At 39.9% G+C, this 26,301-nt stretch overlaps 1 protein-coding gene across 4 annotated transcripts; it reads right to left on the reverse strand.

Annotated features, from left to right (window-relative positions):
• Nucleotides 1-442: 442 nt before the first annotated feature.
• Nucleotides 443-24,003, reverse strand: LOC123981651 (kinesin-like protein KIF2A). Of its 4 annotated transcripts, XM_046066661.1 has the most exons (21): nt 23,778-24,003; nt 22,813-22,907; nt 21,726-21,845; nt 20,667-20,721; nt 19,033-19,152; nt 15,272-15,372; nt 14,298-14,393; nt 13,361-13,415; nt 13,060-13,222; nt 12,040-12,130; nt 11,895-11,958; nt 11,717-11,808; nt 10,394-10,536; nt 10,087-10,291; nt 8,807-8,917; nt 8,609-8,676; nt 7,626-7,715; nt 5,284-5,428; nt 4,280-4,381; nt 2,575-2,710; nt 443-1,220 (listed from the first exon to the last, which is right to left on the reverse strand). In XM_046066661.1, the coding sequence occupies exons 1-21, from the start codon at nt 23,836-23,838 to the stop codon at nt 1,135-1,137; spliced, it is 2,199 nt and encodes a 732-aa protein (XP_045922617.1). In that variant the 5' UTR covers nt 23,839-24,003; the 3' UTR covers nt 443-1,134. The 4 variants fall into 4 exon arrangements, 3 of the variants coding, with proteins under 3 accessions (XP_045922617.1, XP_045922618.1, XP_045922619.1); XM_046066662.1 differs by lacking the exon at nt 7,626-7,715 and having other exon boundaries at nt 23,778-24,002; XR_006827803.1 differs by lacking the exons at nt 5,284-5,428; nt 7,626-7,715.
• Nucleotides 24,004-26,301: the final 2,298 nt, after the last annotated feature.

The following is a 26,301-nucleotide window of genomic DNA, read 5'->3' on the forward strand; positions in this document are numbered from 1 at the left end:
CTGTTTGTGAAAAACAACAGTGCCTAGCTGTTCTATGAAATTACTGCCTTTAAAAATTGTACTTTTGAGACCAGCTGCACATTTTCATCGGATCAGATTTAAGCTGAAAGCCACAGACAATGTAGGGAATTCAGAAAGTAGAAACACAGACTAACACATTGTTGGTTTCTGTCTTTTTTTGTGGGATTGGTTTATAATAACAAAAATAAAGAATTACAAGCCTTATACTTTACTTTTTTTTTTTCAAATACACAAAGCATTTTTCACGTTTTCCTGTATATCATTATGCACTCAAGTCAGTTCCCACAAATGGTTAAAGAAAAATGTAATTAATTCAAAATCTGAATTTATGAAAATGTCATGATTAAAGTCTGTCTGCGGGTAAGAGATTAAAACATACAGCTCAAGACTTATTATAATGAATAAAAACAAGTACAGCAGCAAGAAGTAGCCTTTCTTTATTTTGGCAAATGAAAAATTACTGTTTCAATACTTTTGTGGACTCTGAATTCAGTTGCTTTGTCTTTGATTATAGTGCCCCCATTAGGCCAATGAATGTAATGCAAGGTTAGTTTTGTGTTTTAAGCTTTCTCTCAGTCAACATATATTACATACATTATCAACACAAACACACAGTGGCTCATTTAACACACAAACTCGGCATGCCCCGTTCACCCCTGAGCTGAAACGAGGGGGTTAAACAGGAAGAAAATCCTCCAAATATTGCACAAAATGGCAAAAGTTGTTTTATAAAATTGCCAAAGTGAGGATAAGCTATGATTGATCCTATAAAAATGTATTTAAAACAAATAAATATCCACCTTTTTTTTTTGTTTTTAGCATGAAGCACTTGTGACATATCACACATACAAAACCTTGTAAATACACTTCAAAGAGGGATGGAAGAGCAAAGACGGTCTGCTCTTCGGTTTTACAGATGGATGGATGATGGGAAGCAATGGCAGCTTGTACAGCAAAGAGATTGAAGAGAGACCGAACGCACAGAGAGACAGTAAGTCATAAAATCACAGCTGAGCTAAATCAGCTCTTTCGTCAACAATGACCTCAACGGAAGGCCTTCATCTTTCTTAACACGAGTCAATATTACAGTGAAATATCATATATTTTATGTGTCTATAGTGCACGAGGCCTCTTCGGGGTTATCTGTTGGCTAGCTTGCTCTTCTTCCTGGAGTGCAGAACGAAAAGACTTGACTTTATCTGAAAGAAGAGAGAATATAACCGCACAGGTTAAAATGACTAAACTATCAAGAAAGAAATATGTGTGTTTAGAATCTCTAAAACCCTTTTCAGACATTAAATACTAAACATCGCAGCTTCATCTGTCTGTTAAAGTGATGGCGTTTTTGTCATTTACACAGAGGTGACTTTTACGTTGAAGTTCCTTACAGCTTTATTCAGACAAGACAGAACATTTACGCCACAATGTTATGAATAATAGAAGTTTGTTCACAGAGATAAACAGTGGGTTGCAGGAAAATAGGGATTTTATCTGTGATTGACAAGTCGATACCATGGCGACCTGTCTGTCAGTCAGGCAAGAGTGACTCGTATCCACGACACTGTGTGAACTTAACCAGCGCTGTTGTTCGCTAGACAAAATTATCTGTTAAAATAACAGTTTATGTGAATTACAGATGCACCGTCTCGTCCAAATATGGTCACGTCCGATGCCGCTGGTTGCAAAAACTCAACATGGCGGTGCTCTATTTGCCAAACTCGAGGCTTCAAAACGGCAGTCCACAAACCAACATTTGACTATGTCCTCTTCTTATATACAGTCTATGACTATCAAGTCGGCGAAAGTCAGCCGCAGTCATCTCGAACGCACCTAAGATGTAGTTAAAAGAGCGGCAGACAATTTTCAAATTGTGAATAGAAAAAATGACATTTCTGTATTTGAGGAAGTCTCGTCGCTCCAGACAGATCAGAGTTGTATGTTTTTACTTTTTTCTCGATTTAACGTAAGACCTTTGTTTTTGGACATCCCTGCTTTTCCACTCAGGTTTTTTTAAATGCTCAAATTGAAAATGCACATTAAAAAAGGTGGATGGAAACCCATCTACTGATGGATGATAACAACGCTCTCCACAGGTACATTTTTAAATATATTTGATTATTTAACGTGATTAGAGAGAATTCTGCTGCTTGCTTTATTTCTGCTTGTATAGTTTTTTTCCCGGATCTTCATTTAGTTATCCATGCATGAATGAAAACTGTTGCACTGATTACCACTGCGTTTTTTTTATATCCTCGTCAGCTCTGGTCACACGGTGAAGTTAAAAATAGTTTCACAGAATACGAATCTCCACAAATTAAAAGTGGCTCTTTTACAGTGTTTAATTAAACAGTTTTTTTGTGTACAAGAGATGAAAACCAAGATAATAAATTAATTACAGAAGCTAATTTCTCTCTGTTCATTGTGCTGCTGCAGCTGTTAATGTTACTAGATCCGACCTAGACATGTTAAACTGGCATCAGATTAACGTAAAGGGCTTCAGGTCTCAAAGCGACTTTATAATAGGCATATAATGACTGGATGAATGATCTTTACCCCTCAGCTCGGTGAGAATATCGATCTTCTGATCCAGGATTTGCTCTAGTTGAGTTGCAAACGACTCGACGTCGTAGTCCACCTCCTCTGTCATTTCCAAAAGCACCTTCTCGTCTTCCAGCCAGCGGATCGACTCCTGTAAAGACATGCTGCTGTTTAAACTTTATAATGTAAGACATGAGACTGAACAGGAGAACGGGAATGAACAACCGCCTTCATCTGAGAGCAGACATTTCTATGGACTACTTGAGGGAATTAGTCTGTGAGTCACATTTCAAAATATGTCAGTAATAACTATTTGGGCTCTATTTTTGTGCCGTACAACCAGACAGTTTAATATTTTTACTTGATCATGAAATTAGCTTTGTCTGTGTGTTCATGGAATTTTAATGGTAGTAGAGTTTTATTCAAATTATAAAGTGCAAATTGAGTTGTTTGTATTTTGGTGGAAAAAGTCTTTAGATGCCTGTTTCTGGCACAATGAAAGACAAACATAAATACTTGAATCAACATTTAGTGTGGTTAAAGCAGGAGCACTGATAAAACAGTCTGCATTGATCTAGTATGAATTCTTACAGAATCTGTCAGGGTTCATACGCATTTTGATTAATGGATTCATATTAATTTAAACCAATTTAATGACTAAACATCACGTATAATGAAATTTTACTATTTTACTATGATTACATTTATATACAGTAGGACTGGCTGATTGTTAATCAGTTAATCAGTATCTTTTATTCATTACTAGTGGAAGTATATTGTGATGAGATCATATCATGTTAGAAACTTCTGCTGCTCAAATGAATGAATCAAAGAAATTTGTAATAAAATTAATAATAATGAAAAAACTAAACTACAAAACGATGTAGATGATTATCATGACCAGATGAACAACCGATTATTTTGTCCAGATAAAGTATATATTGTGCAGATATGTTGACAAATCTGTCGCTCAGTTAAATCAAGTGCAAAAGAAACCATGTTGATGCCAAACTAGCAACATGTAAGCTGTTATTTGCAATATGACATAATTTCCTCTGAAGTTGATTTTGATGCATTTAACTAATCAAAAGAAGCACCCCACTTTTGACTCTCAAATGAGCATGAAAGAGGACGAGACTGTTCATCTGCGTCACCATTTGTGACGTGTGTAGGAAGTGCCTGCAAAAACGGTTTTAACTCAGTGCTCTTCATGTGGGAGACATCAGATTAGCAGTGCTCGACAACGCTGTGTGTGCAAAATGGCTTTCTTTTTAAGTCTTTAGCAACGACGACGTTTCATGTTTTTAAAACTGGAAACGCACCACAGTGCAAATGTTGCTGTGTCTCTGTTAAGATCTGTTAGAATATCATGTGACCATTTACAGTGGGAGATAAAGTATTAATGCTATCATATAAAAAACTATTGCTGTTTCTCTGTACGCATTAACTATTTAAAAAACACACATTGTACTTCTGGCTGCAGATTTGTGCTGCAGTGTGAATGCAGACAACATCCTGGAGAGCAGTCTCTTCATTTGTTAAGCTGTTGTTGGCATCCTACTACGCTGTGATTGGCGGTTTCAGAGTTACGAGACCAGTGATTTGAATGTATTAATCTGATCTATATTCCGCTTCAGCCAGCCTGCTGCACATTACGTGAACGATTGCTTGTCTGTGAGCCCAAAGACCTGCCACTATTAAAATAAAGGCTCTACTGTACCTGGAAAACCGCCCTGTGGTCCTCCAGAACCTGCTCCTCCATCTCCACAAGTTGAGAGACGGCTTCATGGAAAGTGAAAAGCTGCGGGGAGACCTCTTCCTCCTACAGGAAAACACGATCATGTTGTTTATACATCAGAGACACAGTGACAGGAGGGTCTGAACTGTCAGCACATTAAAGGTTCACGTCTCCTAAAACAATAGTCAGGTGCTCTTTAGAAGATTGAACAAGTTTTTGCTGTACTCAAGCTAGGGCTGGGACGATTCATCGACGTGGTCGATTACGTAAATACATCGACTCGCATTACGTGTGTCGAAGCGTCGCTGCGGTTTTATCAGGGATTCCCCCGGACAAGCTCCAGCAAGACCTCGCCTTCAACTGTCTACAGTCAGACACTCAACAACGTGCTGCTCCGTGAGCTCTGTGAATCAGGAATAGCTTCACTGCAGCACAACTGCTGTCCATGAATACTTGAAGCTGCATGAACACGTGAAGCGAAAGCATCCCGGAGCACTGACGGCAGCACCGCAAATCCTGTTCACTTTCTGTCTCCACACAAGCACGTCACATTATCAGCACGAGGACACGTAGTCCGTTAAAAAGTATTTCTTCATTGCCTTTTTGTTAAAAGTAATTTCATGGTAAGGTAACGTTACACCGTGTAATAGGCAACTTTTTTTCTACACAAAATTAATCGTTTTTTCGATTAATCGACTAACTGAAAAGAATTATCGTTATATTAATCGACTTGAAAAATAATCATCATGTACAGCCCTAACTCAAGCAAACTGGTCAGTGGGGTTTTGAGTGAGGTTTTCTAACAGAACCTGAAAGTTCCGGTTTCACTTCGGCTCTCTACAACATCCAGTATGAACAGGATGAATAACTGCAGCCAGCAAATACTGTTTCGCCGCACATTAGGGAATGTGAGCATTGTTTTGTGAACCTCTCCTGCAACATGTCTTAAACCAGGCCTACATACACCTGAGTGAGTAAGAGCTTACGTTCTGTTCACAGAGCAGCTTCAGGTCGTCTCTCTGGGGAGAGCTCCCGACTCCCCACTGAGCCTCCAGCACCTCCAGCTGGTTGATGTGTCCTCCCTGACGGCTGTCGATCGCCGCTGCAGGGTCCACAGAGAGCTCCTTCACCCTGACAATACATCAGTGCTGCTAGTGAAATAACTGCTGCTGATGAGGTATCTCATGAGCAACACCTTGTAGCTAACTGTTGCATGCAATATGGTGAAAATGCTCAGCATGCCAGAGGAACAACAAACACTACAGACTGACCCCGTGCAGGTTTAGATGAAGTCAAGCCTGGAAAAAATTAAAGCAGGTCAACGTAAAAAATAATGGATGGTGGAGAAAACGGTTAACAAATGACCAATTAATAGCTACAAAAAAAGGCAGAAGTTATCCCTTCTACTAACTTATGGATTAAGTGCATGATCATGGCTGATACACACCCTTCCTCAGATTTACTGAATATATTTTACTAGCCCTCAGGTAAGCTGTCATTTGGAAAGATCCCCAAGACAAATAAAAATACTCTACTTGGAATAATAATTTGTCTGATGTGGCCTTTCTACAAACAACTGTTAAATTAACCTGTTATAAATACGTAAAATTATATCTAGTCCTTTATGAATAAGCGATTCTTGTTGCTGAACCGTTGGACACTAGATGTATCCTACTTCGCTGTAAAGTCCATTCTCAGATTTAAGGTGAGCACAGAGAAATTTTCCTCCTTTTGTAGCAGATAATTGTGAACACAGCCACATTAACGCCTGGTATTAACACGTGATCTGAATCTGGGTGATGACATGTGATCCCCGGGTCTTTACATTTACATATGGTTTTAAAATGCGCTCTCGTTATCTAGATTCTGCCTACATTGTGGTCGGATATCAATATACAAACTTTATCTACTGGCTGACTACCTGACGGGTTTCAGGTCAAGGGAAGCAATTAAACAGCAGTCACTCATTTCTAAATCCCCTTTTTGTGAGGGAAGACTTGCGCGCTAACTTTACTGCTACAATTTGTATTTGTTGCCGGGCTTGCTTAAGCTAGCAGCAAGAGGTGGAGTTAGTTTTCTTAAGAATGTGGTCACATTTACACCTGGCTGAGATCTGATCCCAGTGCGAGTCAGACCGCCTCCAGATGTGGTCTGGCTGATCCGATCGTGTCCAGATAACGTATGCAGATACTGATTGCATGTTAATAGCGGGTGTGAATGGGTACGAGTCTGGACCGGAGGGCTCTGCAGCAGGTGATTAAAACTCCTCAGAAGATCATTGGTACCCATCTCCTGAGCGTCTGTTCACCCTGCTGCCTTCTGGGAAGACATATAGAAGTTTCTGCTGCCGCACCACCAGACTGCAGAGCAGCTCCACCCCCAAACTATCAGACTTTTAAACTCTAATTTTATCCTCAGCCCTGCTCCAATGAATATAGTTTTTTTGTTCTGTTTAGCATTTTATGATTGCTTTTGTATTGCTGCATCTGCTACGTAGCAGAAAGGAGATACAAATTTAATTTCACTTTACAACCTGTTGTAATGTGACAAATAAACCTACCTTCTATCATTCTACACAGTGAAGGTAAAACATCCAAGTGAGGTAGCAAGAACAACACATGTTTGTCTGGAGGGGGACTTTCTTTTTTTGTTATTTTCAACAAATCCCAACAAAAGAACAAAACCAACAATGTGTTCATTCATCTCTTAATAGTTTCTCATTCCGCCACCCCGTCTGTGGCACTGTAGCCCCAAGCTGATGTGTACAAATTAAATAGTTTCACTGTTAAAAAAGGCTCAAAGATTTTAAAAACAAAATGCTGTTCACAGAGCTTTTTAGCAAATGTTACTCATTCAGGAGGAAATAGAGCATTTGTTGGGGACTACTTTCAGCGGTGGATAAATCCGCGTGTGGGACTGAGTCAGAATAAACTACAGTGTGTTCATGGTGAGGAAGGAACATGTCACCCAGTGCAGCAGTGAGACTCACTGACGGGTTTTAATAGTTTCTGGACAACAATGGAGCTCTGCTGCTCAGAGGGAGAAGATATGTCAGGCTTTGATACACAGACAATACTTCACCGTTCATCAATGGTTTTAGTCTTTTCATGGGATTTTTTTTTTTTAAATGAGAAAATATAGAATATTAGCCGTGAACTGAAATATACTTTCCATGGCTCTAAGTGACTTGGGGTAACTTCTGACTGGACAGGAAGCAACAAAAAGTGGCTATTAATAAGTAATGTGGATAATGTCATATGCTCGGTGACTTGCTGTGAGGGGAGCTGTGGAGAGAAGCGATGAGAGACGTAGTATAAAGTGATCGTACTCGTAAGTAGGGGAGAGATCAGAGCGACTCCCTCCGCTTCCGCTCTGGGAGAAGGGAATGTCTGAGGGACTTATCCCAAACTCCTTTACTCTGGAAGTATGGTAGGAGAGAGAAAGAAAAACACATAACCACAGAAGAAGAAGAGACGGGAGAGGCTCATGTTATGTTGTGCAACCATTCTCACATTAATGTAATTCAGTCAGCGTGAGCATGTGAGGAGAAGGAAGATAAACAGGGACACAAAGGTAACCAAGACTAACTTATTACTTATTTAAGATATAAAATAGTAACTGGTGCTATTCTAGAGAAACAACTGCACTAATCAACGTTTTTTTATATAAACAACAGGTCAAATGACTCTGTAATGTTGACGCCTGAAGTGACAAACCCACAGAGAATTATCATTAAACTCTGCACTTTCCCTCAGCTCCCGTCTTTTAGTCTGTTTTAGCTCGTTGTTACGGCTCACATCTTTTAGTTAACTTTCACTGCTCTCCTCAAACTCTTTTCCAGCATCTGCTGATAAAACCTCTGATAAAGCCACTGTACGCTACTTCTGCACAACACAGCAGACAGACATTACCTTTTATAAAGTGGCAATTAGGGACTTTCTGATATGAAGTTTAACTGGGAGGTTTTCAAATTGATGTGAGGCGATCAGCTGATCGTTTCTCTGAAGAAGAGTCCCTGCTGAACTACCAAAACAAAACGACCACTCTTGGTCATATAGTGGTGTTACAGACTGATGTGTCTTTGTGCCTCTCAGAAACAACCAAGTCGTGTTGAATAGAAACACCAGCTGAGCTCTTTAACCAGAGAAACCATTTCTAAATACACACAGCCTCTGACGCTGGATAACTAAAATATTTAATTTAATGTAATTATATTGTGTCCTTTATTCACAAGACATTAAAACACCTTTTGAAATTTTAAATTGTTAATTCTTGTGTCTTTTGTGTCCCAGTTCAGAACATCAGATTTACCTGTTGGCATATCGCAGCGTGTTTAAGGTGTTTTCACAAGATGCCATTCCAGGAGAGATGGTTGCAATCTGTGCAGGGAAACAAAAACCGAGTTAGATCCATATTTATCAAGAAATCTGTCATCGTATCATCGCATTTTTTCATCATGCATCTGTCCACAGGAGGTCCAGTAATAACATAGCTCTGCTTTTATCTTACCATGCATGTCCTTGAGTTTTCTCCTATGAAGGAGTCCCTCAGCACTTGGGTTAACTTGCTGGCTCTAAAGGGAGTGTGAGGTTTGTTTCGGCCCAGAGCTCGAATGCACTCCTGCAGAAAGACGGGAACATCATCAGCGGCTGTGCAGAGTAACAATTTCTAAAAGCACAACACAGTATAATATTGGAAAAGGAATGGTCGACAACAGATGTGCTTAACTGTGTATTTATCAAGAACAATGTAAAAGTTTCTCTAGTTTGAGCTTCCGAAGTGCTTTTCTGTTTTATATCATATTCAATTAAATACCATCACAGGTGTGACTGATATAGATCATTCCACTGGTCCCGTATTTACGAATACAGGTTCACGATGGAAGTAAACAGCCCACCATAACTGTGGTGGCGTGTCACTTATAAACCTGCGCTATAACACTGTAATGTATAAAAAGGATTTTACCAGATTTTACCATGAAATATGACCAAAAAATCCTGTTGAATGTTGAAAATATAGTCACTGAAATCCCACTGAAATAAAATTGACTAAGTTTTCAACAAAATTTTGTCAATTTTGAACAATAAACTTCAACTTTGTAAAAAACTAAAAGTACAGATAAATAACTAAATAACTTAAATAACTTTAATTCATCTATATTAAATCCTCATGTTTGCATATCATAAGTTATCAGAGAAACAATCTGAGCAAATGTTAGCAGCAAGCTCGGCACGCAGCCTCTCTGGGACGTCCTGTGTCTGCCGAACAGCATCAGAGAAACACTGATTCTTAACCTGAAAGTGCTTTATACAGTGTTTCTACCAGTTTTACTCTACTGGCATTTATTTTAGGGAGGAGGAGACCCCTGCAGATAATTCGGCTCAGGAGAAGCTGACTGCAGTGAAGGAAATGGTGATGAAGACAACAGCTCCCATAATCCCACGCTACTTCACAACGTAATCAAAGTCTTGTGTTAATGTTTTGATGTGAGCAAACCCTAGCAGCAGAACATTACAATCTGTGCATGTAGTCTCATTTCATATCCAGAGTGTGGAGCAAGGATGGTCCATCATTTAAGTTTTTTTTCCAAAACGTGTCATAACCAATTTGACACAAGTGTTTTAGGACTGAATAACCTCCACAACACAAACACTCTTCCTGACTGTACTGTGAATGTGTTCAGTGCGACTCTGCAAGCATCCACAGATCCAGGCAGCAGTTCAAAAACTGCTCAACCATTGCAGTAAGGTCACTGATGCACAGGATATCTTAATTACTGAGGAGGAGACCTTTAGTGCCAGCAGGCTCTTGTTGATTTCAGCTCCTTCGAGGCGAGTCTGACGGTCAGCGCTGGATGTGTCTGCCCCTCTCTCATTCCCCGCCAGGTCGATAAGGGAGAACTTTCCGTGCATCTTCCCCCGCCGACGCAGAATGATCTGGAACACAGCGTGGCTCCGAGAGGAGTGAGCGTTCGCCGAGGTCTGACCAGAAGTCCTGAAGGAGACACGGGGACAGAGAGGGGGAAAAAAAACAACATTCTTGAGGACCTGTCCAAAATTTTAATTCTCATCTACTCTACTCCTGCTGCTGTTTTACCTGCAGCTGTTTCCCACTTCGATGAGTTTGAGGACGTCCTCTGTGCATTTCACCTCCCTCTCCTGCAGCCCCACCACCTGGACCTGCTGCTTGCCGTCCTCCAGGACACGTAACTTGGCTTTGCGGTTTAGCAGGTCAAACACCTATTTTTTATTTTTTTTTAATTGAAAAACAAATCGGTTCAGTCAGTGTTTCACCTGACATCTTTACAGCTTCACTGTGCCTAGCAGGGTGTCTGTAAGGTTTCTCTCCAAATATTCAGACGACCTCTAAACAGCAGTTTGAAATGCTGCAACAAATAAGAAGCTGAAATGAATACACAGGGTTCTTAAACAAAGCCACCACAGAAAGATAAACTTGGACTAAAATTACTCTAACCACAGAGTACGACAACAGAGGATTTTAGAAGGGGGGGGGGGGGGGGACGCAGTATTTATTTAAAAATTAATTATGATGAACTAGTTTTCTTTTCCAGTTTGCAATCGTAGACAAAGGAAAACTTTTGTGTATAGGCAAATCTAGGTAAATGCAAAAACTATGAATTTAAATGTATTTTAAATCTCAAATGTACCATTTGCATAGTCTGCTTTGAAGTAAACGATGGCAGAGACTTGCATGGCCTAACAAGACTGATTCTATGCATGCTAACATGCTGTTGTTTAGCAGGTATAATGTTTACCATGGTCGCTATCTTAGTTTAGCAAGCTATAAAGGATAATTATGAAATAGTAAAATTATCCATGTCAGCCCAATCCAGTTGTTTTTCAGTGTGTACTGTTATGCAGCGTTGGATATTTTGTGCAGCAATGTCAAGGTCCCTTTACAGATGGGAGGAAATCTTCTGTTAACATGTCTTAAATATTATAGCCCTGCAGTCGGCAAACATAAAATAAATTAATAAATAATATTATGACTTGCATGAATGCAGCTTGTTTTTTCCATGACTTCACACTCACAGTGGTGGAGATGAATGAATGAATCTGTGCTGGAGGAGTGATCAAAGATTCATTTATTACTGCTTAAGCTGTTGGTTGTGACGAAATTATCACAGTTGCAACGCTGGATTATCTGTCAGAAAGGACCTTGACAGCATGTGTCTAATTTGCATCCCAAACAAGGTCGCTCACAAAAATAGTTCAGTTTTTGAACAGTTAAGGACACCTCTGGAGCTCTCCTAAATATCAGCAGAGATAGGAGTCATTTCCTAAATTAAGTTGATAAAATGCTTTTTATCACAGGCACACAATTTGATGGAACGCCTGCATCAAGGTTTCATCCTGTTCTTGAATAAATTCATTACTAATGATGTTGAAAGACACTTGCCTTCCCGCTGTAAATCTCAAAAAATGTGGCGAAGATTTGGAGATCCAGCTTCTTGTAGTTTGGCTTCTTTATCATGAGAAAGACATCTCTAGCTGCACAAGGAAATGAAGAGAGACTTGAATTCAGTCAAATGGAGTAAAATCAGCAGTGAAGATAAAGAGGTATGAGAGAAACTAACCAGACAGTGCATAGATCCCTTTAGAGCAGTCCTGGTTCTTTCCTGAAAAGTCCCCTCCCATCGTCTATCAAGGAGATATGAGTTACAACAGGAAAACGTGCCCTGCAAACCGAAACTCTTCTCAAGTTAAAATAAAGGCACTCACATGTGTTTTTCCACTTCCAGTTTGTCCGTACGCAAAGCAGGTCGCCATACCTCTCTCAAAAATGGTCTCAACCAGCGGCTGAGCAGTAAACCTGGGAGCAGAAGAGCACAAGTTAGCATGACCAAACCCTGGAAAATATGTAAATGCAAAGATAAATCATTAAAACTAAGTTAACTTTAAGTAGACACTTTTTATTTCATGTCACTTTTCATGGTAGTGTTGTTGAAACTGCCCAGTTGATAAGAGGCATGGCTTTGGTGTGGAAGACCCGGGTTCAACTCCCCACTGTGACCCACCAATGTGTCCCTGAGCAAGACACTTGCTCCAGAGGCGTGCGACCTCTGACATAAATAGCAATTGTAAGTCGCTTTTGATAAAACTGTCAGCTAAATGAATAAATGTAAATGTATTAAGGATGTCACCTGCCTCTTAAGCTAGCAAGCTCAACAACTTTTTAATTTTGACAGTTAGCAAATTTAATCTATGAACTGTCAACTGTCTGTAAATAAACACAGTACACAGAAACTACAATCTGTTATTTATTTAGCTTAACAGAGCTGCACATGCTACTTACTTTGCTAGCTGACTAGTTAGATGTGAGCTTGATTTATCATTAGTATCAAAGTTAAAAAACAATGTTGACGGCATCAGCTAATGAGTTATTTCATTCAAATTCAATCAAATATTTGTCAGATAAAGACAAAAAACTGCAAGCAGCAGTTAGGTAACAATGCTAACACGGACTATTCACTTTGATGCTGGCCTAACTTGATCGGTAGCGTGAGCTTTACTTGTAAAGCTAAGCCTACAGATGTTTGTTTACAGCAAAAGCCTCTAGTTGGTTGACTCAAAATAACATTAGCAGGAGCTAACTGGCTATAGCTGCTTGCAGTTATTGAGCTAACAAGTCTAAGAGATTTAAAAAAACTAGTGTAAAATGTTGTTACACAATTTATTCATTATATCTTATTTATTTATTTATTATTGAACATTTTGGGGTTCCACAAAAAAACACATTACCTATAAACCATTTCATTGGTGGAGTTCTCATCGAAGGCGTAGTCAAATCGGAAAGTTTGGTTCTCCAAGTAGCGGGTCAGGTCGACTTTCTGCTTGGGCTCATGGACCATCACCACGTCCTTACTGGGAATGGTGATCACATCCAAATCCTTCATTGACAACTCTGAAGAGACGTGGACATAATTTTTCATCAGTTTTTTTTTTTTTGTTCATGATTTCTCAAATTTGTGCGAATGACTCAAGGTGAAAAATTTGCTTTGCTTTCTGTCTGATCACACTTAGTGAATAAAGCAACTCTTACCTTTTTTATTGAGGGGACGTGCACGAACACATACACATATCCTGTGCTCCTCGATCTGAAACATCAACAGATAAATTGTAATGTGCTGTATGTATTGTTTATTCCCTTGTATCAGACAATGGAAAGAGCCTCTGTTTAGACATTTAACACCTCAAGTTCACAACTTTTGCAATATAGCCCCGACATAGTACATCCACTAAAGGGCTTGTTTTTTCCACCGGCAGGCTCAGATTGTTATGTCTGACAACATTGTGGAGCAGATCACCATAGAGAGAGACCTCTATTTTGTAATAGTAAGCTCTTTTTTGTTTAACCAGAAACAGTCACTATATCGCTTTTGTCAAAGCAACCAGACTCCATAGATAATTATCTAATAATCATTTCAGCTTGCAGAACACAGGAGTTGCAGGTCTACCGCTGCCTCGGTCGGTTAGTTTGTTTGTGTTATTGTGTGAATTTAATATTTTAAAGGGATATAAACACCACAGTCACACAAACTAACCAACCAGAGGAAAAATTACTGTTTTTGTCAATGGAGTCTGGTGGCTTTCATGAGAGTGAGATAGCGACTGTTTCTGGTCAAATAAAAAGGATCTTGCTCGTTAAAAAAACACAACAAAAGGTCTATCTCCCTTGGGGATCCTTTCCTTAATGTTGCCAGACACTTATAATAACAATCTGAGCCTGTCAGTGGCCAAAACAAGCACTTCAGTGGACGTACTTCGACGGAGCTCAATTGCCTGTAAGGATTACGTTGCTGCAAACTCCATAAAGTCCAGGTTGAAAACTAATTTGTCTCCAGTGTCTCATATCTCTTACTCAGTAACTTGGAAACCTACATTAAATGTGGCACTTTATTAACTCTGTCACACAACTTTTGTGGAAGATTAAGTTACTTAACACTGAATCTGGAAACACAACTGTAAACCAGACTTACCAGATCATTACTGGTTAAAGGCCTGTAGTCCAGACTGGCTCTGAAGTCTCTGATCATACACATGATTTCATAGTTTGGTAAGTTGACATCCACCTCCTGAAATGGAATAGAAAAACAAAAGTATTAGGGCCGAAAGATTGCAAGTATTATTAGTATCGCGATATGATTTGAGATACAAGGGGGAATAATCAATTTTCATTATTTTTCACTGAAAAAAACACATTAAAATTAATTATGGTGTTGGTTCTTCAGTCTCTAAAATATGAAGTGTAGGCTAGGACATCTCTGCAGCACAACAATATTCAAATTAAAAACGTATTTTGAAACACAGATCACCATTAACAAATATTGCACCTCTTGCAATTTGAAAATTGCAGATGGCTACATTGCGATTTCGATAAGTATTTGGCATTTTGTGTATTTTACAATCAACTCTGTAGGCAAAGCAGAGAAAATTCATACCGGTATATTAGGTTATTAGTTTGGAAATATGAGATCGAGATGAGATGTGTTGTGATATGTATGTATGTGTATTGTCTATATTATCCTACAAGAGTTCTGATTGAGATCCGAATCCAGCCCGAGACCTGAAGCCATATTTTTGCTTTATTTGATACATTATAGATCATTAGCGCACCAGGCACTTTAAATCTACCTGCACCAAAAGTACACAAACGCATGGAGCGAAACAACTGGCACAGTCAGAGGGACATTTCTTAAAGTGCAAACATTTTTCTCCTCTTCATGTAATCTCATGATAATATGAGATTGCAAATAATTTGGAAGCCAATCACGGTCTAACATGCAACTTACAAGAGTCATTTGGAAACTTGAAGCCTCCAGGTCACACAACACTGAGAATGAACTTTACAGTAAAGTAGGAGATATTTGTGTTGAGTACTGTGAGTACAAAAACTGTGTACATGTGTACTGTATGTGTGTGTGTGTATATACTGTGTGTGTTTGCTAATCACTTGTGCCCTCTTCTCTCTGAGCTCCTGTTGCTGAAGTCGCCTCTTCTCTCGTTTCTCCTGCAGTTTCTCAACTTCCTTCACACAGTTGGATTTCTTCCGTGCTGGAAAGAAAAAAAAAACAAAACAACATCTATATATAATCACAATTAACAACCAAAATGATGCAAGGATAAGGATTGTGTTTGTGACCCAAGACCATTCATTCCTACAGAAGACATAAAACTTTAAAAAGAGGTCCCAAATATTTAATTTCATTTTTAAAGGACTCAGTAATTTCCTTAAACAGCTGATAACTGTAGTTTTTAGCAAATACTGTAGTGCGTATGTTGGGGATTATTTTCAGTGACTGATGAATCCCCACATGGTGCTCTAGTGAGTATTTGGGACCAGAGATGGGGACTCGAGTCGCACACACACTGACTTCAGACTTGACTTGAGACTCGTCCTCAAAAGACTTCAGACTTGACTCGGACTCGAATTGCTGGACTCGTGAACATCGTTTATTTTTATGAAATGTCTGATGAGCGTGCTGTTATTCACCTCCCTGCGTTACCTATAACCTGCCTGCGTAACACGCAGTATCAGCTGCAAGCGGCGGCAAGTGAGAGAGGACAACAAACACCGGCAGCTGCTGAGCCATTCATCATAAACTTTGGCTTTAAAACTTCATTCAACAAGGCCCGAACACAGAAGCGCTGAACACAAAATAGGTTAGTAACCCGAGGTTAGTGAACAGGTTTAGCTCAGCATGAGCCATCTACAGTAGTTATAAGCCGACATTAATTGCATTGCAAATTACATGGTGCTCTGTAAGTGGGGAAAAAATGGTTAAAGTTACAGAATTCCTTATAGCTAAGCAGCCTGGATGGAACATGCATTATAACAACGAGTGACTTGAGACTTGACTTGGACTCGAGCTTAAAGACTTGAGACTTGACTTGGACTTTGGCTCAAAGACTTGAGACTTGACTTGGACTCGAGCTTAAAGACTTGAGACTTGGACTCGAGTTTAGAGACTTGACTTGGACTCGAGCTTAAAGACTTGAGACTTGACTTGGAATCGAGCTTAAAGACTTGAGACTTGGTCTCGTGTTTAGAGACTTGACTTGGACTCGAGCTTAAAGACTTGAGACTTGACTTGGACTCGAGCTTAAAGACTTGAGACTTGACTTGGACTTTGGCTCAAAGACTTGAGACTTGACTTGGACTCGAGCTTAAAGACTTGAGACTTGGACTCGAGTTTAGAGACTTGACTTGGACTCGAGCTTAAAGACTTGAGACTTGACTTGGAATCGAGCTTAAAGACTTGAGACTTGGTCTCGTGTTTAGAGACTTGACTTGGACTCGAGCTTAAAGACTTGAGACTTGACTTGGACTCGAGCTTAAAGACTTGAGACTTGACTTGGACTTTGGCTCAAAGACTTGAGACTTGACTTGGACTCGAGCTTAAAGACTTGAGACTTGGACTCGAGTTTAGAGACTTGACTTGGACTCGAGCTTAAAGACTTGAGACTTGACTTGGAATCGAGCTTAAAGACTTGAGACTTGGTCTCGTGTTTAGAGACTTGACTTGGACTCGAGCTTAAAGACTTGAGACTTGACTTGGACTCGAGCTTAAAGACTTGAGACTTGACTTGGACTTTAGCTTAAAGACTTGAGACTTGACTTGGACTCGAGCTTAAAGACTTGAGACTTGGACTCGAGTTTAGAGACTTGACTTGGACTCGAGCTTAAAGACTTGAGACTTGACTTGGAATCGAGCTTAAAGACTTGAGACTTGGTCTCGTGTTTAGAGACTTGACTTGGACTCGAGCTTAAAGACTTGAGACTTGACTTGGACTCGAGCTTAAAGACTTGAGACTTGACTTGGACTTTGGCTCAAAGACTTGAGACTTGACTTGGACTCTGGCTTAAAGACTTGAGACTTGACTTGAACTCGAGCTTAAAGACTTGAGACTTGACTTGGACTCGAGCTCAAAGACTTGAGACTTGACTTGGACTCGAGTTTAGAGACTTGACTTGGACTCTGGCTCAAAGACTTGAGACTTGACTTGGACTTGGACTCGAGTTTAGAGACTTGACTTGGACTCTGGCTCAAAGACTTGAGACTTGACTTGGACTTTGGCTCAAAGACTTGAGACTTGACTTGGACTTTGGCTCAAAGACTTGAGACTTGACTTGGACTCGAGCTTAAAGACTTGAGACTTGACTTGGACTCGAGTTTAGAGACTTGACTTGAACTCGAGCTTAAAGACTTGAGACTTGACTTGGACTCGAGTTTAGAGACTTGACTTGGACTCGAGCTTAAAGACTTGAGACTTGACTTGGACTCGAGCTTAAAGACTTGAGACTTGGACTCAAGTTTAGAGACTTGACTTGGACTCGAGCTTAAAGACTTGAGACTTGACTTGGACTCGAGCTTAAAGACTTGAGACTTGGACTCGTGTTTAGAGACTTGACTTGGACTCGAGCTCAAAGACTTGAGACTTGACTTGGACTCGAGCTCAAAGACTTGAGACTTGACTTGGACTTTGGCTCAAAGACTTGAGACTTGACTTGGACTTTGGCTCAAAGACTTGAGACTTGACTTGAACTCGAGCTTAAAGACTTGAGACTTGACTTGGACTCGAGCTCAAAGACTTGAGACTTGACTTGGACTCGAGTTTAGAGACTTGACTTGGACTCTGGCTCAAAGACTTGAGACTTGACTTGTTAGCATCTCTGTTTGGGACAGTCAAAATAAACTAGTGTATGTAGGTTCATGTAAATACATCGTCCAGTGAAAGTAACTTTAATTAAGTAGTGTACCTAAATTGTACTTCAAAATGCCTCAAAATTGTACTTCCGGCCAGTACTTGAGTATTTCCATTTAATCCTATATACTCTGATATTTTACTCCACTATCATGCACTACTTGTACATTTAATAGCTGATGTCACTAGTAACTTGGCAAATAAAAGGCTCTGCACACCTACTCAGATGTGAGTTGCGTGGAGCTATGGATGGCGAGTGAGCTTTAAGATTTTCATACAAATTATATCATACCTTTTAAAAAATATGATGCATAACTATTGAATAAACCACAAAACAGTATAATATAAGTAATTAGCATGTGCTCCATCTCAACATTAAAATGCGACTTACATTTAATGTATCAGAAGACTGTATTTTAACTACATACCACTGACACTCTGCATAATGAGTTCTTTTACTTTTGATACTTTAAATTTTTCTGGTTATACTTGCATAAGAAAATTTGTATGATGTCGTGTTACTACTGTTTTTTAAATAAGGCATCAAAATACTGTTTTTTCATAGTTTTTGGACAACATTGGAGACACAGAGGAATGAGATATCAGACTTTAGATGAACAGACACCGTAGGACACATTAATTGTTGTGTTTGGTCTTTTTAAAAGGTAAATGATCTCCTCACGCATCCTTGCAGCTTTCCAAATGCACATTTTATATTTCTACAGTAAGAAACATTTATGCTAATTCAAAACAGCCACAGCTGAAAACTAAAACAAGTGCTGTAGTATGAGTCCAAGTCCAGACGCCAAGCCAGTGAGAAACAGTGAAAGAGCCTTTCACGCCCTCACACACACAGCTGTGTGGGAGCATGACATCACCGGTTGTGGCCTTTGCAACATACCCTCCACCAGAAAATAACACACACACACACACTCGATCTTGGAAACTACCTCAAAGTACATCAGAAATTACAAAAACTGCAGCCTCTGACTTGAGACTGTGTGTTACCGTTCTGCTGCTGTAACAGGGACTGGTTGAGTGCAGACTGGGGAGCGATGGCTGGTGGAGGCGGCTCTGCAGCTTGGCTGTGCTGGCTGGGACGGGCCCGGGTGGTTCCCACTGCTGCAGCTGAGGAGAACACGGTCCAAGATAATCAACCATTTGTGCAAGTTAAAGGGTCACTTTAACAAAATTATGAAACAAACAAACTATTTCCCCCTTAACTCCACTCGTATCTCTGCATGCAGATAGTTTAGGTTTAAAGCTGAAAGGAAATTTATTAGTAGATAGACAGAAAATAACTATTAACTAACTATATAACTATTATGATTATTTATCAATTCTTTAATCCTCTGAGCAACAACTAGCTGGTTCCAGTTTCTGACATGAAAATATTTTTTGTTTTTCTTTGTCCTTCATGATAGTAAACTGAATATCTTTGGGTGGTGGACTGTTGGTCAAACAAACGAGACATTGTAAGACGTCCCCCTTTTGGCTCTGGGAAGTTGTGATGGCCAGAGTTTTTAGTAGTTGCTAACATTTTCCAAACCAAATGAATAATCATGAAGAATCCACATTAAATCTTTTAACCTTTGTTCTGTTCTGCCCAGTTTGGCTTGTTGCAGCGAGCTACTGCTTTCTGCATTTGCTTCTATATAAGTGCATTTTAATGTGAAGGCAGTTGATAATGTTTTTTCCATGTTTTCAAACATTGCATGGACGAAGTAATGTTATATTTGACTGCATGGCACAAGCCGATAAAAGTTGACTCTAACTCTACAGAGGAGCTGTGTGACATCAGTTTAGTAGGTCGGTTTTGGTTTGTGAGGAGAAAGAAGACAGGTGAATCTAGTAGATGAAGATCTGCAGGAAGCATTTAATTACACTGAACAGTGCTTTTTTTACGTCAGCTGTCCTGTGAACGCACAGACATCGGCTCATTCTGTTTGTACCGTCTGTATCTGTTCACTACACCAGTGATTGTAAAACAGGAACTGTGTGTGTGTGTGTGTGTGTGTGTGTGTGTGTGTGTTGGATGTAAAATACAAGAGCCCGATGGTGTGTCTGCCCACTCAGGTCAAGATATGATAAAAACTCTCCCACACCTCCCTGGGGAGGAGTGCCTCAGTCTGAAAACTCGAATCGAGGCTGGTCGGAACTGATTATCGCCTAAAACATCCTGTAGTTTGAGGGGTTTACAGACATAAACTTAAGGTCACCGACTGGTTCGGCGGAGACATGATGAGAAATCCGGGCCCGGGAAGCGTCGTCGACGTATTGTGTATTTGATCGCGCTTTAAAATGTATAAACCTGCTGATTCCCTGTTTTCAGCCTCCAATTCATCCGCGCTTTCATTCTTTTTTTTCTTTTTTTTTTTTTGCTGGAAAAGATAGCACACATAAGAGCAACTAGCTCCATGTTTGTTTATGTCTGAAACCACATTTGATCGTGTCAGATCCCAAGTCCCCAGAATCAGTACTCTGAAATTGTTTGTATGAACGCTGAGTGTGTGGTCCTGCAACTTGACTGAATCATCTAGTGTTTAGGTTAAAACTAGTTAAATATGTCAGTATGTCTGTGTTATCCCACGTTTTTAAAATCTGTTAAGTTTAAAAATCATCTAGTGTGCACCAGGCATTACCTCTGTTCTCCCGTGGAGCGTTCTCAGCCTTCGGTATTGCTGTAGTCCGTCTTGTCTGAAAATAAAAATACAAAAAATAGAACCATAAAACATTTGAAAGCTAAAAGTAGACTCACACCCAGAGATTAAAGTCTGTATCTGTCACCTTCAGGGACAACTACATCAAACATTGTTTTGAGCAGTTTGGACAGATTTCATGAGCTGATCTCAACACAAGTCTAATTAAGTCAAATGTTTTATGCAGCATAAATGCATTTGTAAAACCAACAATGAGTAGGGTTGTGTGACGACAAACAAAGTTACCAAATTTCCAAGATACCCCAGATACAGCTAACGCTGACAGTAGCAACGTCTCACGCTCAGGAACAAAACACAGGTGAGCTGACGTTCACCTTTTATACTGAAGGGAAACGAATGATGTCTACAAATGATTCTACAAATGATTCAATATATATTTTTCTTAGAGACGAGTCCCCAGAGACGCCCCTCTAGTACAGAGACTCCTTTCACTTTGGCCACAAAGGGAAAATTTACTTTTCTTTTTGGTCAGAATGTGACAAACACTTGATGCCAAACAATAGATCACTTCACAAATCTGATGTAGAAAATTCAAAACTATTATGATAAAATCTTTTTTCAGTCCCTTTTTCTTAACAAAATAAATATTTTAATGATTTTTTTTAATCATTTTAGTGATTCAAATGAATTAAACCAAATATTAATTGAACATTAATTATATTGTTATTGAGGAAAATTATATTGCGATAATTATCATTATTGTTTTATTGCCCAGATCCTAACTGTAGCGCTGTAGTGAAGAAATCAGAGCTAAGATTTGATAAGAACCAGATTCAATAAGTAGAATCAGAATCAGAATGAATCAAATTGAAATGATACCCAACCCTATCGATGCCTTAGCAGCTACATTTACACAAGGGACAATAAGGTGCGAGACGTATTTGAAAACCTGCTTCCTCACATGTTAAAGTAATGTAAAAACAGCATGTTCGCTTCAAAACAGGATTAATAATCTGTATAAGAAACTGGTGAGGAGCAGACCTTGGGGAGTTTGCTGGTTTTAGCAACATTGGAGGGAGGAAGAGGAGTTTCAGGACTCTGTGGTATCTCCTCGTCAGGAGCAACATCTGGATTCAGAGCAAAGACGCTCTCCAGATCAATCTGAGGCAGAAACAAGACAGAGATTATTATTATTATTATTATTATAACCTTCATTTAATCAGGTAATCTCATTAAGATCAAGAAGTCAAAGTGAAACTGGACCTTCCGGGTTCTGCTCCAGAAGAAAGAGTTTTACTCGACAGTATGTTGCATGGCTCCCCTCATATGTTTAAATAAGGACAGTAGCTTTAAAAACAAAACAATCTAACACCAAACACCACTTCCCATAAGCCCTACACATATTCTTTTACTTTATCATGTGAACTTCTGCACATTCCTTGTTCAGCATTTACAAATTACTTTTCCATGTGTTTATACAGTATTTTCTTCAGGTGAAGGCTGTGCGGGAATTAACCTCTGCAGATACATCAAAAATACAACGGATCTGATACTGAATCAAATAGCTGTATCGCGATAAGGAGGCCGGTCTATTAAATTAAATAACACGTGTACTATGTGAGACGTACATTTTGCTAGGAGAACTAATAGCATTTTGTTTTACAAAGTTAGGAAGCCTCACACATAAAATAATGATTCCCAGTCTCTTCCTCGCAGTGAGGAAAACAGTTCTTAATTTTACACTAGTATCGGATCAGTACTCGGCATCGGCTGATACCAAAAGCCCAGGTATTGGAATCAGGACTGGAAAAGCAGGATCAGTACATCCTTAGTACTGACCTGTTTGAATGTAAGTTAAATGGTCTGTATAACCTTTCTAGTCTTTCCGACCACTCAAAGCGCTTTACTCTACGTCACATTCACACACATTAAGGAGGCTAAGGTTCCAACTGCACACCAGCCATCACTTTGACGTTCAGACTGGGGGAGCCGGGGATCAAACCACCGACCTTCTGATAAGTGAACTTTAATTTACTTTATTTTCCAACATGCTGAACAGACAGAAGGACGTTCATCCCAGGATTTATCCAGCAAAGGCATAATAACAGAAAGTTAGTGGCAGCTGTACCTCTTTCCCTTTGGTGTCTCCGTTCTCGATCCACTCCACTGTCACACTATCATTGTCCTCGTGCAGGGACGTGACCATCGCCTGGTGTATTCGTCCTGCAGAGAGAGGACGTAAAGAGATGCTGGGAGTCGATATAGGATATATATATGCTGCTGCTTTGGCTTTAAATCAGAGGCAGACATTAACACATGCAATGAGCCATGAATATATCTGAGACTGAGATTATAATTTTCATTTCACACAGGGGAAAAGATTTATCAGTGCCCAACACTTTGGATTCCTGCACAGTTTAAAATAAGGATACTGAGATGCTAATGGGTGTGGCTCCTGATGACACTTTCCCCTTGTCATTCATTATGTCACACACAACTTCAGCTGGCTGTTTATTGGCTTCTTGGCAGCCTGTATGACTTTTAAACCCCACTATATGTGTGTAAGGGCACGAATGAGATTTAAACCAGGCTATTTCTGTGGCAGTGGTTGAGATGGGATGCAGCTGAGAGAGGGGAGAGGCCCCACGCATGCAGCCATGCATCAGCCCGGGATGCACAGGCCACTGCTGGATGATGCAGTGCAGTTAGCAGCACTGGAGGGGTTTCGGCCATGATGCAGGGGGGAGGACGGAGCGGGCAGAGCAAGGCAGGGCAGGTGTCTTTCTTTATGGCCGGCCAGCAGCCGCACAGGTGGACGGACCCGCCCGCCTGCCCAGCCGCTCCCCCGGGCTGTCCGGTCGGTGTCTGCCTGACAGTCTTATGCAGCGTGACAGAAAACAACATCTCTCTTTCTCTTCACGGCTCTAACGCTTCACTCGCCGGGTTTTTAACACGACATCCCGGTGAAAAAGAAGATGTAGCTAGCTAGCATAAACACCCCGCTGCGGTGAGCGGTATCGTTGGCTGCTCTCATCCGGACCCGCCGGCAGGAGGGCGGTGTGTATAAGTGTGTGTTTGTGTGCGGCAACGTACCGTCGCTCCGTTTTATCTCCACATAAATACCCACGAAGATCTTCCCGAAAATACCGGCCATCTCCCCTCCCTGTCGTGTTCTTCTTTTTGTGTGTGCTTGTGATGCCGAGCCGGTCCAAGTTGTGCGCTGCTGCAGAAACGGAGGTCACTGTCGGTCAGTCATCACAGAGGAGAGGAGAGGGAGCCGGTGCGCATGCGCGGGCGGCGTCGCTCAGACCACTTGGAGCCCTGAAGAAGGAGCGTGTTGTGTTGAAATATCTGCACCTGCTAACATCGGTGGAGGAAGGTTTGCTGTACAGTGACTTGTTTGAATTCAAACCACTCTGTGATGCGTATTTATTTTCCCCATATTTGTACATGATGTTGTATTCTTAACACCACTGTGTGTGATACTAATTTGTATTTGACTTAAAGCACTTCACCTGTATTAGAAAACTGCTGTTCAAATAAAGCTTTATTATTATTATTATTATTATTATTATTATAGTGAAGTGTAATGCATTCACTTGCGAGAAAACAAATCGGCTCTATTTTTCCTGAATTAACTAGAAATCTCAAAATCCCAAGAGAAGCTCTCCTATTGCTCGATTTCATGGAAGCAAACATGTCCCACTTGTGTAGCTCAATCAAGTTTTATTTTGGTCTGAGTCACTGGGAGATACTCTTGTCTTTAAGTTATATTCTATGGTATTGTTATTAGTTTATTGACCAACTTGAAATCATAGTACAATATTAAAATCATAGCATACACACATAACATAGGCCCAGCACTGTTGTTGTAGGAGGGTCATGCTGATTAGCATCACCTGCTTGGAGTAGGCTCTTTTCTCAACTGAATACATTTGCTCTGATTGAAATGTAGTTTCTTAGGCAACATGTGATTAATTTTTTTCCTTTCTAATTTCAAACCACTATGCTAATACAGCCAGCTAAACACTGGTTGACAGGGGTGGGGTGGGTTGTTACACTTCTTTAAAAAGTGTGACTCTGATTAAGAATATACACTTTGACACACACACACCTCTTATTTGTTAGAACTAAGGATGTACAGAGATGTTCTTTAATTAGGTGCTTTTTAGTAGTATTTATCAAGTATACTGTGAAGTAAGTTTATTCTATCGACAAAGTTACATAGACATACATGTGTGTGAGTCATCAGACATAATCTGTTACAGTGAGAGAGAAACATTGTTCTTTTATTTCACTATACCTGTTTTTGAAGCATATCATTTTGGTCACTTTTGTCTTATTGTTACAACTTATCCCAGCATGTGTTGCAACCTGTACCCTGGTAATGGGGTAGGTTGTCACAAAGGAAAACTATGGATTTGACATCAACTCATGAGGTCTGTGATATTCTTGTAGAGGATTAAATTGGTGCCATTTGTAGTGAACAAATGTGGGTACTTTGTATAAAAGTGTGAGAACTCTAGCTAAAAATTTATAGATATATATAATATAGATTAATCTATAATGAAAATGCTCCACCAATCCTGATTTAACATTAATGCACAAGTAACATAATTTAATTAAAAGTAAGTTCAATGCAGAACTTACAGAGTATTTTTACAGTTTTACTTTTACTTAAGTAAATTATTTAAATACTTCCTTCACATCTGCTTAAATGCTCATGTAAAAACATTAGTATTAGTTTATCACATTAAGATCCATTCTTGATACTGTAGTTTTTCACATATAAACCAGCAAATAAGGATATTTTTGAAGCTAATGAGATTATGTGTAGCCTTTAGTATATGAATGTACTATCATCAAACTCCTTTGAGGTATGAAGTACACAGTGCAGCCTGTACAGTAGATGGGTTTAACCACCATAGTGTTTTAATATTCAATTCATATTTTATGTCACAAGTTGAGAGAACACAGAAGGGCAGCTGCTACATCCAGTCACAAACGTCTGCTCGTACAATTGAAAACAAATAAAAGACAAAAGCAGCATAAAAGACCAGTCAAAAGTACACTATATATACACTCACCTAAAGGATTATTAGGAACACCTGTTCAATTTTCTCATTAATGCAATTATCTAATCAACCAATCACATGGCAGTTGCTTCAGTGCATTTAGGGGTGTGGTCCTGGTCAAGACAATCTCCTGAACTCCAAACTGAATGTCAGAATGGGAAAGAAAGGTGATTTAAGCAATTTTGAGCGTGGCAGGGTCGTTGGTGCCAGACGGGCCGGTCTGAGTATTTCACGATCTGCTCAGTTACTGGGATTTTCACGCTCAACCATTTCTAGGGTTTACAAAGAATGTTGTGAAAAGGGAAAAACATCCAGTATGCAGCAGTCCTGTGGGCGAAAATGCCTCGTTGATGCTAGAGGTCAGAGGAGAATGGGCCGACCGATTCAAGCTGATAGAAGAGCAACTTTGACTGAAATAACCCCTCGTTACAACCGAGGTATGCGGCAAAGCATTTGTGAAGCCACAACACGCACGACCTTGAGGCGGATGGGCTACAACAGCAGAAGACCCCACCGGGTACCACTCATCTCCACTACAAATA

The sequence above is a fragment of the Micropterus dolomieu genome, linkage group LG13, assembly GCF_021292245.1.
Source record: "Micropterus dolomieu isolate WLL.071019.BEF.003 ecotype Adirondacks linkage group LG13, ASM2129224v1, whole genome shotgun sequence".
NCBI lineage: Eukaryota > Metazoa > Chordata > Actinopteri > Centrarchiformes > Centrarchidae > Micropterus > Micropterus dolomieu.